This window comes from Myiozetetes cayanensis, unplaced genomic scaffold (genome assembly GCF_022539395.1).
Source record: "Myiozetetes cayanensis isolate MyiCay16 unplaced genomic scaffold, myiCay2020 scf3, whole genome shotgun sequence".
NCBI classification, from domain to species: Eukaryota; Metazoa; Chordata; class Aves; order Passeriformes; family Tyrannidae; genus Myiozetetes; species Myiozetetes cayanensis.
The window spans coordinates 37,521,706-37,538,979 of NW_026087521.1; the positions used below are offsets into that span (position 1 = coordinate 37,521,706).

The 17,274-nt window shown below is 36.7% G+C and overlaps 1 protein-coding gene across 6 annotated transcripts in view; it reads right to left on the bottom strand.

The window, feature by feature from the left end:
- Positions 1-17,274, bottom strand: part of CAPS2 (calcyphosine 2) — a 33,078-nt gene that overhangs the window by 6,898 nt on the left and 8,906 nt on the right. For 4 of the 6 annotated variants that reach the window (XM_050324459.1, XM_050324457.1, XM_050324458.1 and 1 more), the window contains 8 exons: positions 15,812-15,934; positions 12,184-12,251; positions 9,727-9,846; positions 8,559-8,633; positions 6,901-6,996; positions 6,700-6,793; positions 3,508-3,623; positions 223-299 (listed from right to left, as the gene is read on the bottom strand). In XM_050324459.1, coding sequence (XP_050180416.1) covers positions 223-299; positions 3,508-3,623; positions 6,700-6,793; positions 6,901-6,996; positions 8,559-8,633; positions 9,727-9,846; positions 12,184-12,251; positions 15,812-15,934 — 769 coding nt within the window. Of the gene's footprint in view, positions 1-222; positions 300-3,507; positions 3,624-6,699; positions 6,794-6,900; positions 6,997-8,558; positions 8,634-9,726; positions 9,847-12,183; positions 12,252-12,566; positions 12,586-15,811; positions 15,935-17,274 lie in introns of those variants that run through there. The other 2 variants (XM_050324460.1, XM_050324462.1) reach the window with 2 other exon arrangements.

Genomic DNA, 17,274 nt, shown 5'->3' on the forward strand with positions numbered 1-17,274 from the left:
CCCAATCTTTACCTAGATTGTTTATTCAAAGAGACAGCAGAAAGCTTTCTTATAACTAATTTGTGCTAGTATCAGATTCCAGTAATATTATGATAAATGTCTAACTTTTATTTTCATTTATACAAATAAAATCTTTATAACATCACTATTGTTCATTGCACTGAGCTGTAAAGACATAGAGATACAGAAATTAAAATAAAATGGGTTCTGGTAGACACAAACCTTGAATCTTCTTGAAAACTTTGCTGTCATTGACCACTTGCTTGGAACACTGTTGCTTGAATTCCACAGAAGAAGCCCTAAAGAAATCAAAATTAATGTTGATTGGTGAGATTACACGTAATACTACTACATTCAAAACAGCTGTACTAAAAAAAAAATCGCCTTTATATTTAATTGATATACTACCCTTATAAACACAGTATCCAATTGCTTGAGTTTGAGAGGGTACCCACAAAAGTCCTTGCTGAACAGCTGCAGATATGCAGAAATTCCTTTCTCACAATATTCCATTATCAGCTCCTCTACTAATTCCTTAATTATGGATAATTCCTCCCGTGCATAAGATCTGCAGAAATTTATTTCAAGACAATCCTAATCTTCAGCTCATGCCACTGGAAGAGTTTGTTAAAACAACTACATTTAATCACCAACAGGAAAATAACATGAAGTAGCTACAAATCTTTCTTTAGAAGACAAACAGAAAGAGTGTAAACTAAAAGCTGGATCAGCATATTTAGGAATTCTGGTTAAATTTTGTGGGGTTTTCCTGGCAGGTTCCCTTCTGAGAATGGTTTCCTAATAAGCTTCATCAAAAACTATTATAAAGTTGATAAAAAAATATTGTGGAAGAACCACTGGAACTGGAAAGTCAACAACCACCTACAGAGGACAACATATTCTCTAAAACGTGTAAATCAAAAGATTAATGGTTTGTGATAGCAGGGCACAAGTGCTCCTGGAAACCTGAAATAGACCTTTTGGACTGTAGCTGAGCAGGATTCTCTCTCAGTACAGTAATGATGGTAAGAGGACTATATTCAAAAGTTTTGCACCCAAGAATAGAGCTGTGGTGGACTGACCTCGGCTGAATGCCAGGTGCCCACCCAGCCGCTCTGTCACTTCCCTTTCCAGCTGGACAGGGGAGAGAGTAAGATGGAAAACAACTTGTGGGTATGGATAAGGCAGTTTATTAAAGCAGAAGCTAGGCAAAAGCTTGCACATGCAAAAAGCGCAGAAGTGAAAGATAGCAGAGTTTATTCTCTGGCCAGTCACTGCCGAGCAGCAGGGCTTGGGCACGCGTAGCGGTTCCTCAGCAGGCAGCTATCGGAGACAATGAATGCCCCCCTTCCTGCTCCTGGCCTTAGCTTTTATATCTGAGCTGACATCATATGGTATGGAATATCTCTTTGGTCAGTCTGGGCCTACTTATGTCCCCTCCCAGGATCATGCCCTTGACTGGGGAAGGAATGTTACAGTGCTGGTGCTGTGTTCAGCAGTAGCCAAAACACCGGTGTGTTATCAGCACCCTTCTAGCTACCCACGGATAGCACATCACTGTGAGGGTGGCTATGGGAAAATGAACTCCATCCCAGTCAGACCCACTACAAGAGCGTTCAGTAACACTCTCATACAGAAGATAAAGACAGACTTTACAGTCTGAAATTCAGTCACTAATGGAAAGAACACTGAGAGAACATAAAAAAAGAAACAATCTATTCCACCACAGGTAGTAAAAAAGCCAAAATTATAACCCAGTGAGCAGGTAGTCTTTCTGAAACCTTCAGAGATAATACTGGATCAACTCCAAATTTCACTGGTATAAGATTAGCAACAAATGAAAGAAAAAACTGTTTACCTGAATGATAGGCTTCTGAGATGTAAATTTCTTACATAAACTACCTTAAATTAAACTATATGGTGTTTTATTTCGTGGAGGGAACAATTAGCACTAAGTATCATACAACTATATTTCTATAAGCAGTTGAATTTGAATTTACTGTTCTATGCACTGTTAGCTCACTATAGCTCCTTTGCAAAGCTTTCAGTATAAAGCGACATTAAAGTGAATATTACTGTAACTGAGAACAAGCTTCATTTGTATAAGCACTTGCAGAAAAAAAAAAATAATAGTCAAGTTTTGCTAACAAAAGTAGTCTTTAGATACTGAACATATTTAATTGAGATTTTGTTATTGCTGTTCCTAATCAAGCAGGGATCAAAGCATCTGCTATATGAAGAGAAGCTGGGAGAGATGGAACTGTTTAGCCTGGAGAAGAGAAGGCTTGAGGGATCTTACCAGTGTGTATAATAAACACCTGACACGAGGGAGTAAAGAAGACTGAGACAGGCTCTGTTCAGTGGTGCCCGATGACAGGTCAAGAGACAATGAGCACAAACTGAAACACAGGTTTCCCTCTGAACAATCAGGAAACACTTTTGTCCATGAGGGTGACTGAAGACTGAACAGGTTGCCCACAGAGGTTGCAGAGTCTCCATTCTCAGAGGTATCTAAAAACCCAACTGGATACAACCTTGAGCAATCTGCTGCAATAAACCATGCTCTGTGCAGTAGGGATGGACTAGAGACCCTCTTGAGGCCCCTTGCTATGATTCCATGATTTTATGAAAATTTCTACCTTGTCACATCTGCTGCCAGCTGACTCTCCTCACCAAAATCTGAGTAATCAAACCCTGACTGTTATTTCCAACACTGTTAAATAACTTCCGTGATCAGGTAGGCACAGTAGTGTGATAAATTTTATACCGAGATTTTATTTGTGCTAAGAAGCACTATACTCACAATAAAAGCCAGAAACCACAGAGAAAGATACTTAATTCTCTAGACAGATGACTTCTGTACAGGTATTGGTATGAGACACATAGTCAAAATTAACTATTTACCTACCATTTGAAAAAATTCTAAAAAAAAAATCTCATTTTTCAGACTCCGGGACAACATAATTTAGTACAAACTACTTGGAAACAATAAGTGCAGAAAACTTACAGTCTTCAACATGGAGCAATTACTGCAAGAATGAGGAGAGGAATGAAAAAGAAAATGAAAAACCAGAGAGATAAACCTCTAATTCTTCTTCTGTGTGTGTTCAAACACTTATATTATCATGACTGATATAAACTCGTAACATATACATCACAAAAGATGCAATAATAACGTTGATCATAAAACCCAGCATTTTCCCCAAAGGTAGTATTTTAGTTCATCACATAAGAAAATTTTTAGTATTTGATTAGTATATAAAAACATGTAACTTCAAACTTAGCAAATAGGACAGCTTCAAAATTTAATTAATTCTTTTATCCTTATCATTCTAGAAAGTTACTGAACTGTGCAAAATCCACTAACATCTATTACTAATTTAAACAGCCTAAATACAGATTCTGTTTTTAGCAGTATAAGTAATAAGGTATTAGAAGCTTTTATTAAAAAGATCTTTTTTGCTTAAGGAATGGAAGGTAATTTGAAAAACAGTTAGCAACACTTACTTTAGAAAATCCATAGCTGCTTCATCAATACTTATCACACGAAGGGTGAAGACAGGGTTCTGCTTAACACTTTCTGGAAGGTTATGATCAACACTTCGGAAAGTTAGATTAGCTCCCTGTTGGTAAAGGATACAATGATTTAAAAACAGGTCATGTCTTAGGCCCTGTGATCTTCAACATTTTCATAAATTACTTGGACACAGGACTGGAAGGGTTACTAAGCAAGTTTGCAGGCAACACAAAACTGGGAGGAGCTGTTGATTCCTGCAGGAGGTCCTGCAGAGAGACCTCGACAAATTACAGGTCTGGGCAATCACCAACCATATGAAGTTCAACAAGGGAAAGTACTGGATTCTGCATCTGGGAAGGGCTAACCCAGACTGAGGAATGAGATGCTGGAAAGCAGTGCCACGGAAAGGGACCTGGGAGTCCTGGTCAACAGCCACTTGAATATGACTCAGCAGTGCCTTGGCAGCCAGGAGGGCCAACTGTGTCCTGGGAGGGATCAGGCAAAGCATCACCAGGCAGATGAGGGAGGGGATTGTCCCTCTCTGTTCTGCTCTGGTGCAGCCTCACTTTGAATATTGTGTGCAGTTTTGGGCACCACAATATAAGATATTAAGCTCTTAAAGAGCACCCAAAGGAGGGCAACAAAGATGGTGAAGGGTCTTGAGGGGAAGCCGTATGCGGAGCAGCTGAGGTCACCTGGTTTGTTCAGCCTGGAGGAGACTGATGGGAGACCTCACTGCAGTCTACAGCTTCCTCGGGAGGGGAAGAGGAGGGGCAGGCACTGATCTCTTCTCTGTGATGACCAGTGACAGGACCCAAGGGAATGGCCTGAAGTTGTGTCAGGGGAGGTTTAGGTTGGATATTAGGAAAAGGTTCTTCACCCAAAGGGTGCTCGGGCACTGGAACAGGCATCCCAGGGAAGTGGTCACAGCACCAAACTGGACAGAGTTCAAGAAGCATTTGGATGACACTCTTGGGCACATGGTGTGACACTTGGGGATAGTCCTGTGCAGGGCCAGGATTTGGATTTGATGATCCTTGTGGGTCCCTTCCAACACCACTCTGTGATTCTGTGAATTTTGTAAAGTACATCGCCCAAGACTTTCAAGCATTTGTTAAAAGCATTTATGAAACGATGAAAAAGTGTAGCTGGGGTGAGTTAACCTTCTAAACAGAGCCTTTCTAATACCAAATAAAACCAGTTGAGCTTCAGGCTTCAAGATGACACATTATCCTCCACATGCAGGGTTGGCTAGTAAGAGGGCATACTGTTGCCTAACCTACAGCTGCAAAATGTGAGGCTACAGATTGCTGTTCCCTCAGACAGGCTCTGCTTTTCAATTTTTCTTCTCCCTTCAGCCTGATGAGATCCAAAACTCACTGGACCAGAGAAGAGAGTCACAGAAGGTACAACACTGATTCCATGAGAGCAAAGTTCTCTCACACTAAAAGAAACTCTTCTGTTATTTTATTAACAATAAAGTTATGCTTTAAAAATTCTAGATTTTGCTAAGAAATATGGAATAAAAAGATGTTGTTACTAGCATTGAGTTCTACTAGCCAGTATAGTCTCTTCTGAATATTACTAATTCCCCTTCCTTCCAAGATGGGGAGAGAGGACACATCTCACATATTCTGCAAAGTTAAAGATGCTTCTTGGTTTGGAAAAAGAGGGGAGGGTAGAGAAAGAAAAGCAGCAAACTAAAAGCAAAGAATGCTGAGTGTGGAGTTATGAGCAAGTTAATATGGGATGTTTATTGTGTAATGGTCGCAGTGTACACTGGGACTTGAAGTCCTGATGGAAGCCCTCGAAAGGATGACCAAGTATGGGTGTCCCAGAAAGAAGCTTTGAAGTGATTGGATGATTGGACAGGACTGTGCTCACTCCCCCCATGTTTTGTAACCACACCTTTTTTGAATATAGGAACTTGTTCAGTTTTTAATAAAGCAGTCTCTCTGTTTTCACCATCCCAGGAGAGTCGTGTTTTTATTCACTGCCGCATCTGACAATAATAATTAAAAAAAATAGCAGTAGTTTTAATTGTAATATCTGTGCAGGTTTGGGTTACAAAATCTTCAAAACTCAAGAATTCAGAAGGAGGAGACAGACATCATTATTGTGTGAGTGTCTAAACTATTTGGACTTTGTGAGAGATCTGTATATGTTTAATATAAGCTCAGAAAGCAAGATTGCAGATATGGAGATTCACAGATACAACATCATTCCAAAGAACTACTGAACTTAATTGCAGCAAATATTCCAGATGACTTCACGATACATCTTTATTCAGAACCATTTCCACGTGCAGATTACAAAAACACAAATGACAATAAAATAAAAAGAAAATCTCTAACACGTTGCTTCAACCTCCATATAATAAATTTGTCTATTTTATCTTGGAAATTCTTAGATTGTCACTATATGCAAGCAGTTCGGATAAACCATATGATAAGACAAAGCATACTAAAAATTAATGTCATCTTCTTTTACTTTCAATATTTTATACAAGCACAGTTTTTGCTCTGAACTTCAGATTTGCTAGAGGATGTGAAGAACTCAGTGAAAACAGTCTGTACCTGAAAACTTGCTCAAGTATTTATAAACCATGAACATGTAACCCAGTACAGAAGTACAGCAGTACAGAAGATGCAATACAATTCATAGTCAGTCATCAGATCAGCTGGCAGATGAAGTTTACCATTGTTTAAAATGCTTGCTCTAAACAGCTGGTGGTGTACATTTAAGACTGTAGGTTAAGAACAATTAACCTGCAATTTCTTCATGTATAAAAAATAATTAATCATTGTCTCGAGTTAAAAATGCCAGTAGATCTTGCAAAGATTATTTATTTTTAACAAATACTTTGGTCTACTTTCTCTTCAGGAGTCTCCTTCCCAAGTAGATAATTCTGCCCACAAAAGGTCCCCACTCCCTGCAGTCTTGTGCCCTCTAGGGGAAAAATCACAAACTACACCTTAATCTGAAGCCTAAAATGGAATCAATAAAACCCAGGGCAGCAAAATACTCCAGACTTCTGGACAGTCTTTAATTCAAAAACGTTACTGAAGGGAAAGACTTTTGGTCTTCCCAGAAGTCTAGATCACAATTTTCAATTCGCATATCTAAATATTACTTCCAAGCCGCCAACAAAATTGCCTTACATTCACCAGAAGAATACTTACAACGTAAAAGTCACTAAGATCATAAGCTTTTCCCTTCCTTTGCCCACGCTGATGTTGATAAACTCCCTTCTGAATAAAAGGCAAGGCATTTGTTCTGTGAAATTATTCAAAATTGGTATTAAAACAATTAAATTTATTTAAGCTTCTTAGATACAGTGAAATATGTTTTCCAAAACCTTTTTAAAAAGTAATTTATCCTACCTGTTTCTTCCAAACTGTCGAAATTCATACACAGTGAGGGATCTGTCACATGCAAAAAAAAATCCAATCAACTCTCTACAAGCATCACGGCCATTTCTAGAAGGGAAATTAAAAAGCACCTTTATGTTTTTCGTCTATATAAATCCAATTCAATCAGAACATGACACTTACTTTGGAATCAGAATGGTTTAGGTTGGATGGGACCTTAAAGATCATCTAGTTCCAATCCTCCTGCCATGGGCAGAGACACCTTCCACTACACCTGGTTGCTCAGAGCCCCATCCAAGCTGGCTTTGGACACTTTCAGGGATCAGGCATTCATCACTTCTCTGGACAACCTGTTCAGTACCTCACCACTCTCACAGCAAAGAATTTCTTCCTAATATCTAACATAAACCTGGCTTCTTCCAGTTTAAAGCCATCTCCCCTTGTCCTACCAATACATGCCCTTGTAAAAAGTTCCTGTCTATCTTTCTTGCAGCCTTCCTTTAGGCACTGGAAGGCTGCAATAAGGTCTCCCTGGTGCCTTCCCTTCTCCGTTCTGAACAATCCCAACTCTCTCAACCTGTTCTCATAGGAGAAGTGCTCCAGCCCCCAGCTCATCTTCATGACCTTCCTCTGGACTCGCTCCAACAAGTACACGTCATTCCTGTGGTGGGGACCCCAGAGCTGCATGCAGTACTCCAGGTGGGGTCTCACAGAAGAGGAGTAGAGGGGGAGAATCATCTCCCTTGACTTGCTGGCCACACTGCTTTTGATGCAGCCCAGGACATGGTTGCCTTTCTGAGTTGTGAGCACACATTGATGAGTCCTGTAGCTTCTCATCCACCAGCACCCCCAAGTTCTTCTCCTCAAGGTTGCTCTCAATATTCATTTTATTTCCAACGTTGCATATTGTACTTTTTTTTTTTAAGAGGTATTTCACTATTTTCTCTAACACATCATGAAATTCAACTTGTGGATTCAATCACATATTTTAATGCAATATTCCATTTCTATAATGTTAAAAACACCTTTCAAGGCTTCATGTTTCACTATACAATATAATTTTCACTCATTAACTAAAGGATTATGTACACCAGGACTACTGCCTTCATTGTGGTATATGAACCTTTGTAGCTGAATCCTCAGCTATGTCGAATAAGTATACAGCTCACAGTTCTAGAAAAGCATCACTTTCAAAGCTGAAAAATATGTTTATACTACAGCTACTCAAACCAGAACAAAGATGTCCTAAAGTTTAATACATAAGGAGCCACAAATAAGTTGCAAAACCATATCTATAATTGTGACATTCACAATAGTTGCCACATCTAAGACAAGGCTAAATTAAGTTTTAATCAACTGGGATGCTAGAGCTAAAAGCACTATTTTAAATAGTCTCTGTGCTAACTATCCTCATCAGAGCTACAGGCATGATGGTAACATAACATGACTTAAGAGATCTCAACACTACAGTGGGACTGAAAAGCCACTGTTCATCAGCTGTGTCAAAATTTGTATTATACATATATGAATATATCTGCAACCACACAGCATGTACTCTTTTTCCTCAGCATAGGCAACAGAAACATTCAGTGCAATTAATAGTTCAAGAGAGTAAATATCATAATTCATAAATTCACAGAATTGAAAAGCTTCACAAAATTTGTGATTACCTTGATATAATCCTACTATCAAAGCGTAGCTTGTTGGAGAGCATGTTTTCAGTTAATCCTGATTTGGTCCTTATTCTGTGAAAATAATGCAGTATGTTAACAATACCTATAGGTTCACAGATAAATGTTACATAAAAATCAACCATTTCAAAACAGCAAAAAACATGAAATACGGTATCCTTGGCAACTGGTTGAGGAGACGATCCCTTGTAGTTGAATTAGAAAGCAACTCAGAGTACTAATATGTTCTGTTATTATATAATATGAGAGTACATTCACAGAAGGCAAAAATATGAACGGGATATATTGTTTCCATACACTTTTATAAAGAATTAAACCTCTGCCACTCACCATACTTTCATGAATCAGTGCTGTCTTGCAAAAATACCCAGACTAAGGCTTCTTTACCCACCTAAATATTTTATATTGGTCCTATTATTAGTTTCAGAAATGGACATTTGTCCATGTGATGGGTGTAAGAGATTGAGATATTGGTTTTGTTGTCTTTCTTCTTTTTTTAAGATTACAAAGATGGCATTCGATGAGAAAGACTTTAGAGAGTGATGTTAAAATGTACAAAACAGAGATGTTTGCCTGAATGTTGAGAAAAATTTACAGAACAAAACTCAGACACGCAGATTCATTGCATTTTACAGATGACAGTGTTTTTTCATTTTTTCTTAAGCCCTTGCAGCTACTGTTTCAATGCTCACAGTCCAGAAATGTAATTTAAATGCCAATAGGGTTAATTATTGCAGCAGAAATCATAACATGAAAGAAAAACAAGATTATATTTAGCATTTACAGATGCATATTTATGCAATTTATGCACCTCAGGATAGGAATCTCTAAAAGGATATGACAGGATTGCAAGCATCCAACTTGCTTGGAAAAGGCTGGCAAAACCTCGTGATGAATAATATCAATATAAGCTTAAGAATGTTCTCCCAGGTTTTACAAATTCTATGAATCAATCATTATACACAAAGAATTCACATAAAAAGGTCCCACTAGGCAATAATAAGCACAGGAAGGCTATAAAAAAAGGCCTCACAGGAAGCTGGTGGATCCTAGCCAGAAATAAAACATCTGGAAAGGCAAACAAACTTCACAGAGCCAAAAAAAAATCCAAACAAACCAGCAGAAAAATGTATTTCTACAAACTTACTTCGTTTCATGCAGTGTTCTTTTTCTAAAACGCATTGGTGCTGTCCCAAGTCCCAGAAGTCCTTGAGCTTCCTTGCAAACATCAGAACGTGTAGACTGCTCTGGGTCACTTATAACAGCTCTGACCACAAAGGGCAGGGAGAAGCCCTCTGACTATTAGTATGTTCAATTTCAGGTCTTACATATTTTTACTCAGGAGAGAAAACACCAAAGAATAACACAGCAATAAAATCTCAGAATTATCCATTAAGCTTGCATAAATTTGTGATTTCATTTTTTGTTTGTTTTTACAAATTCTTAAGCTTATTACTTAAAATCACATATATGCAATAATATTCCGGCAGTGCACTACTATGTAGTAACTTTACATGTATATATGTATTATTTGAAGTATATTTTATACATTTTGATATTAAAAAAATCTTGGTATTATGAAGGTCTGTGGGGTTTTTTTGTGATTTCCACTATTTCTGTAAATATTTCATCAGTGATATTCTTTATTCATGGCTCCCACCAAGATCAGTGATAGCAGTTTTCTAATAGTGGCAGTGACATCATCAAAGAATCATAGAATGGCCTGGGTTGGAAGGGACCTTAAAGACCATTTAGTTCCAACCCCCTGCTATGGGTAAGGACACCTTTCACTAGACCAGGTTGCTAAGAGCCCCATCCAATCTGTCATCCAACAAAAACATTGGCAATTCCTCCCTCAAAGCACTGACTACAGAGCTGATAGGATCTCAAAGTCCCATGCAGCAGAAAAGAAATAGATGAACTGGGTTTTGAACATTTTGATATCTTCTCTATCAGTTCAGCAAGTAAAGAAACGACCTTTTAAAAATAAATGAGATGCTTGTTATACTATTGAAATAGTTATCAGAAGGAAAAAAATAATTTTGCACAGCTATTATGGCTTCCTAAACTTGCTCTCTGATTTATACAGTTCCATCTTTGCACACATCAGTTACACTGATTTAAGTGCAAAATTGCCTCTACTAAAAAAAAAAATTCAAAACACCTTTGTGTTTCCTTTAATAGGTTTTTTTTATTCAACAGTTCTGAACTACTCTTCTCCAATTAACATCCTGCTATCTGATACCAATTTGTTTGGTCATACTGGCACAGTTATATTTGGAATATAAACAGAGAGATTTTTGAAATTAGAACTTCATCCTGATGCAACTGTAGCACTACTGAATATTGGTTTGACATTATCAGTAGAGGGTTCAGAGTAGAAGGAATGCATGGGAAAAATAAGGCAAAGCAGCTGAAGGAGGTTAAACACAGAATGGGCGTTCTTGATCTAAAATGCACAAAGCTGTACATTTAATGCAACATCAGTAGTACTGAAACACTTCAACATAATGAGTGTATTTTTAAGATCATCTCTGTAACAATCTTTAAAGAGGTATGACACAGGCCAAGCATTTATTTGAAAACTGGGGATTTCTACACTGAATAGTTGCCTAATTTTAATCCTATTACAATGACACTTGTAATTTATCATCATGTTTCATGACAATCTTATTTTCCTCAGGCAACCTTCCTGTTATCTCAGCTTTTAAATAGCATAAAAGCATTATACAGACTTTTAAACAATATAGGTCATTTAAATAGTCATCGTAATGGAAACAAAGAAAAAATAAAATGGTGAAGTACGACAACATTTCAACCTCAAAGTTTTAAGATATGATGGGCTAAAATACCAATGCAGATGACTACAGAGACTGTAAAACAGGCATAGAATGCAACATACTGTAGATGTACCCACAGATAATTCTTAGCAAGAATAAAATAAAGTGAAACTATATTAAACTAGCTTGCATCTTCCTATATTGTCATAACTAGACAGCTTGCATAAAGCCCTGAATTACTAAAGCTTGCTTAAAATAGGGGAATCTTTCCATACAGAAGCTTTCTTGAAGCTAAAGGGATAGTAATTAATTTAGGAGAGCCTTACTGTACAATTTTTATCAACTTGATTTATCAGTGTCTTTTTTTCCTACCTGCCCAACATGGGTATAATACTCCTTTATGCCTGAAAGATGTTATGTGAGTATTACTAAAGGAATATTAATAAAGCTAAGATTCTGAGAAAGGACAATAAATACTGAAGAATCATATTTTGTAACATCAGGCATCCATATATTTTGTTGCAGTGCAGGAGGGTTATTTCTGCCAGCTAGTGCTACTGTAAATCCCTTCAAATAGGTTCAAGTATAAAATTAAAAATTATTCTCAGAAAAAAATTAACATACACCTAGCACTTTATAGCGATATCTTAAGTAACATTAAAAAGACTTTACATTTAAATAATTTTTGCAAAGAATACTACTACATATGAGTGCATAAGACTTGGAACAAGATGACCAAAACACCTCTTAAGCAAGAAAACCCACACACAGATCCAAATTCTTGTGTAGGGAAAAACGCAATTTCACATCATAAATTCACTTACCTACATAGCTGATCCACCATCACTTGTTCTACTACAGCCTGTTTTCTCCTTTCTGCAGCAACATCCTCCTGCAATGAAAAATCGACTGAGAGCAAATGAAACATATAACACCAGACACTTCAAATAATAAATTACTCTTTAACCATTCAGAGATCACAATCTCACCAATGTCACAATTAATATTTTTCCCATCTTTTTTTAATAGAGTTCTATTTGCATAACAAATATACATTAATATTCTCTGCTACACACTAAATTTGTCTATGCATATTAGTTGTCAATAAATATGAGAATTCTATTATTTCAACTGACAGACAGCATCCTTATTTCTGTATTGTTTCCAAGATATTATGTTAAGTACAACAGAGCCTGAGGAAACTCACACTATTCCAGGTTTCATGGTTGACACAGATTCCAACTCTAAGAATGAAACTTTACCTCTAGCAATATTTAGTCAAAAAAATTCTTTTAAGACTTAGTCTCAGTGCAAGATTTTTCTCTCCTGCATGCCACAATAATTTTCTGCTGAGACAGGCCAATCTGAAAGGCCTTTCAGGAAATATCATCCTAAGGGGGAAGGGGATTTAACATGAACTTATTATTTTTATTAAAGTAACACTGAACCATAACCTTGTGCTGTTCACTGTGAAATGTGCAGATGTTGATCATCACCCCTTACAGAGAAAGAAACCAAACCACAAGGGATGCCCCAAAACACTATAGAGGTCACCAGCAACAACCAGACCTTGGCATCTCTATTTATCTTCCAGATTCCTGAACTTTTTCACTGCACTTGAATTTACCTTTTTTTTTTTCCAAAAGGCAAATTCAAGTGCAGTGGAAAAGTTCAGAAATCAAAAAGTTCAGAAATCCAAAAAACAATTTTTATATATAAGAAAACAGAGATTATTGTTACTTAGGGGGTTTATGCAACCTTTCTGATATTTTTTAGGTATTCTGAAACTAAAGAATTAAGATGTTTTCCAACTGGTAATTTTTCCTGCACAATTTTTGTGTGCAAACCAAATTCTAGAGAGATCAAGTCTTTCCACCGATCAAGAATTGAAAGGTTGTTCCCAGACACAGGTACTCGTAACAGATAATTCTCAAACCAACAGAGATGTTATGGGTAGAATTCACATAATTCAAAATAAATACTGCTTGGCACTAGTCAAAAAAAGAGCCAAATCCAAAAAACCCAAATAACTAATGCAACACCAGACCAGCTGTTCGTTATTCCAAACTGATTTTAGGCCTTAGAAGATTTCTGAATTATAGGAGATAGGGGCTTTATTGTTTGTTTTTATATTTCATTTTTGTACCTATCAGAACTGCAGGGTGCTTTATTCTGAGTTATTGATTCTGCCCATTAACTGTCACAACAGATATATTAAAAAGCACGATGTAAAGGAGGACATAGAGATAATACAGAGCAGTATTTGTTAAAATAATATATTCCATGGACCTTGGCTTATAGGTCCAAACAAGTTAGCATGCTGGAAAGAATCTGATTTTAAAAAAAAGAATAAAAACAAAGAAGAAAAAAAGAAAAAGAAAGTTTACACCTTGAATTTCAATGAATACTAGGTCACTAAATGTACTTTTCCATGCAACATCTTCCATTCAGCTCCAAGACAAAAGCTCTACTATGATTTTACAAAAATGTAGAAGGTAGAGGCAAACACTGAACTTGCAAGCAACTCTCACTGGTTAGAAAGCAGTAACTATTGCTCCCTAAATATGACAATTCAGAGAAAACCATCCTATTTTCAAAAGTAATTGCCATCTATTGGCAATTACACATGTACTATAAACTTTCATCTCAAACTATAGAAAAATTAAGAGATTACTACTTTAACATTTGACTTTTTGGTAATGATTACAGTAAAAGGACATGTTAACATTGTGTATTCTTAAGCAAAATTTTAAAGCACTTTAAAATCAAATGGCAGCAATTGAGGCAACATTTACACAATGGAATTAATATGCATGCAGTTACTTCTGCTGAATTTTTCCATTATTCCTACCACTATCAGAAATATGAACATGGGAGAACCTAAGAGATGCTCCCAGAAAAAGTGAGCCAACCTACGTAACCATGAGTGCTAATCAATAACAAAAGAGCTTCTAAAGGTCCCAGTAACACCTTGCTCAGACACCTCCTGACTTCTTTTTAGAACGTGCCAGCTGCAGAGAACCTGCTATTTTGTGGTCCTGCACTGGTCCCTTTCTCATTATTGTCATCTTATTTGATTTTATACTAAGTAGTTACTCTAGTGATGCTTCAAGACTTTTTTCCATTATCTTCAGCCTATAGTATAGATTTTAACTTTATTTTAAAAATAACAGCTTCTTCAAGTTCTTCATAAAAGTACTTTCTCAAAAGATTTCTTATCATGAAAATGAATACTGACCTCAGTAGTGAAACATCTGCATTCATTTTGACAAGATGAGAAATCAAATAAAGACTTGCAATGATGCAAATTTCAGTGTACGGTCATGAGCAAAGAAAATAAAATTATTATTTACTTTAAAAACATCATAAAATTTCTCATGGATTAATATTCCATGAGAAAGTTAGAATGTACAACTCTGCTCAACAACACTTTCAAAAACCAGTTATGAAAGCTATCGCTTTGCATATGCAAATACTGAATCAGGCAAGATCAAATCAAGGTAAATTGTAAATAATCTTCAATTGTAAATAATCCTAAATTCAAGAGCTAACCTTAGATGGGCAAGAAATCCTAATGGCTCAGTCCTACAAAGAGTAGAATGTATGTCTATGTAAGAAATTAAAGAAACACATTGGGTACATAGGATCTGATAGAGGATCAGAGCCAAAGCAATTGAAATGAGAGTCTAATGGAGTTTGGGTTTGTTTAGTTTGCAAAAACAGCAGCTATGAAGCATTCTGAAAACATCCTGTGACAAAACAAAAGTTACAAAAAAGACATAACCAAACTTTTTTTGACAGTAGACAACAGTATAACAGGAAGTGAAGGTTACACATTGAGCCTTGGGAGGCTTGGTATGGACAATAGGAAGAACATCTGAAGGAGAGTAGTGTATGACATGAAGATGTTGCCTAGAGATGCTGTAGAAGCTCCATCCCTGGAGCTTGAAGACTTGGTCAAAGCCATTGCTGACTCAATTTAATACTAACATCAGAGCTGATGGAATCATGGAATCCTTGGATCATGGAACACAGGGTCAGCTGAAAGCCACAGATCAGAGGAAATCATAGAATATCCTGAGCTGGAAGAGACCCACAAGGATCATCAAAGTCCGCCTCCTGGCACTGAGTGCAACACTGTGCTCAGGTTCAGTCAAATCACTCAGTTATTCTTAGTTGTATGAACATATCTGTATTTATTATTCATAATTTTCATTCTCAGTTATATACATTACTGCGTAAAATAAAAGCATTGCAGATAAGATTTAAAAAATGCTCACTGGATTGCTCAGTTCAGTTCCCATTGAAAGAAATGTTTAAACTCACATGATTTCAATGGTTGCAATTACATATTAGAACCAAATCACCAAAGGCATAACTTCTGCTGAATATCTGGGAAGTCATTCTCCACATCTAGACTGTTAAGAGCATAATACCAGTCAAAATACTTACAGCTTCCCATTTCCTTATACTGTGCTGCATATTATAGGGCTTGTTTGTGTAGCACTGTTGCAGGAGAGCTTTCTCATCAAGAGCTACAAGATCATCATTATGTCCATCTCCAAGCTGTGTACTCTACACAAAAAATACAAGATTTTCATAAATCAAATTTAACGAATTATAAAAAAACCCAAAAACACACACACCCCTTTTCCTCAACAATTCATTTAGAAGTCCTTCTCTTTCTTCTTTAAAGTATCTACTTCTACTTCACGTTAATTAAAAGAGAATTTTTTAAGCACAGTTTTCAACAGAAACTGAACTTATAAATCTTGCTCTCTAGTCTTTCCTTATCTCTTTCAAATATTTACCAGCTTTCATTTACACTGAAATAAATTTAAGAAAAAGCTCAAAACTACTGTGTTCCTACAAGATTTATGAAAAAACAGCAACAAGGCAGAGAAAGCAGACTGTAGTACCTCTGAGAAGACAGGAGTTCATCCTTTTTCAGTTCTGCTCAAGAAAAGCCAAGAGAAAGCAGTGGATTTGCTGTTAGGCATATAGCTCAAAGTTCACCACTGCAGTGAGGCTGCTTTGTGACCAGCAAAGAAGTTAAATATAATCTAGACAGGGAAAAGTCAAAGCATGCTGCTGCATGGTTCTAAGAGACTTGTAAATCAGTCCCAAGGTATAACAGAAATATCTCCTACATTAAGAATACGAAGAAAACGGACAAAGGAGACTGTTTACAGAAGTCAGGAAGGAGGTAACAAGGGAATGAAATCGAAATAGTAGGTTTGTTAGCAGTGCTCCTCCACAAGCAGCTTCTTTCCAGAAAAGAAAAATTATTACAACTTCCACTAATCAATTAAAATAAGTGTATTGCAATCTAAAGAGGTTTTGATTCATTAATCTAACCAGGGAGTGATAATGTCCAACACAAAAAATTGTTCTGATAGACATTATATTAAAATCTGTGATAAGAACTGGTACACATACTTTTAGTGCTTAGCAAGAATCTTTCTGGAACCCAAAATCACCAGAAAAAGTCAGTCTTGCTTTTTCTCTCCCAGTATACACACTTGCCGTCTATTTCTTCATTTTCAGATAAACTCGGCTGCTCTCATCTGCCACCAAACATAAAACTAGACCACAAAATAACAGATCCTTTTTTCATTCTCTTCTTATTCATTGAATATTTATAGGGTTTTGCAGGTTCTCTAATTTTTTCTGAACACTAGAAGCCTGACTCTGAGAGGACAAAGCTCTTTTAAAGCTATCAACAATATGTGTAAAACAGTAACAACAATATGTGAAACATAACCTTTGTCTTATGTAAGACCTTCACTTTTCATTCCACTGAATGTTAAGCAAATAAAATCAGTAAACTCATTGTTATTCACCACAAATCTTTTCTCTGAAAAGCAACTAGCACAATATGTTCCCTCAACATCTGCATACTTAACTTCTCATTA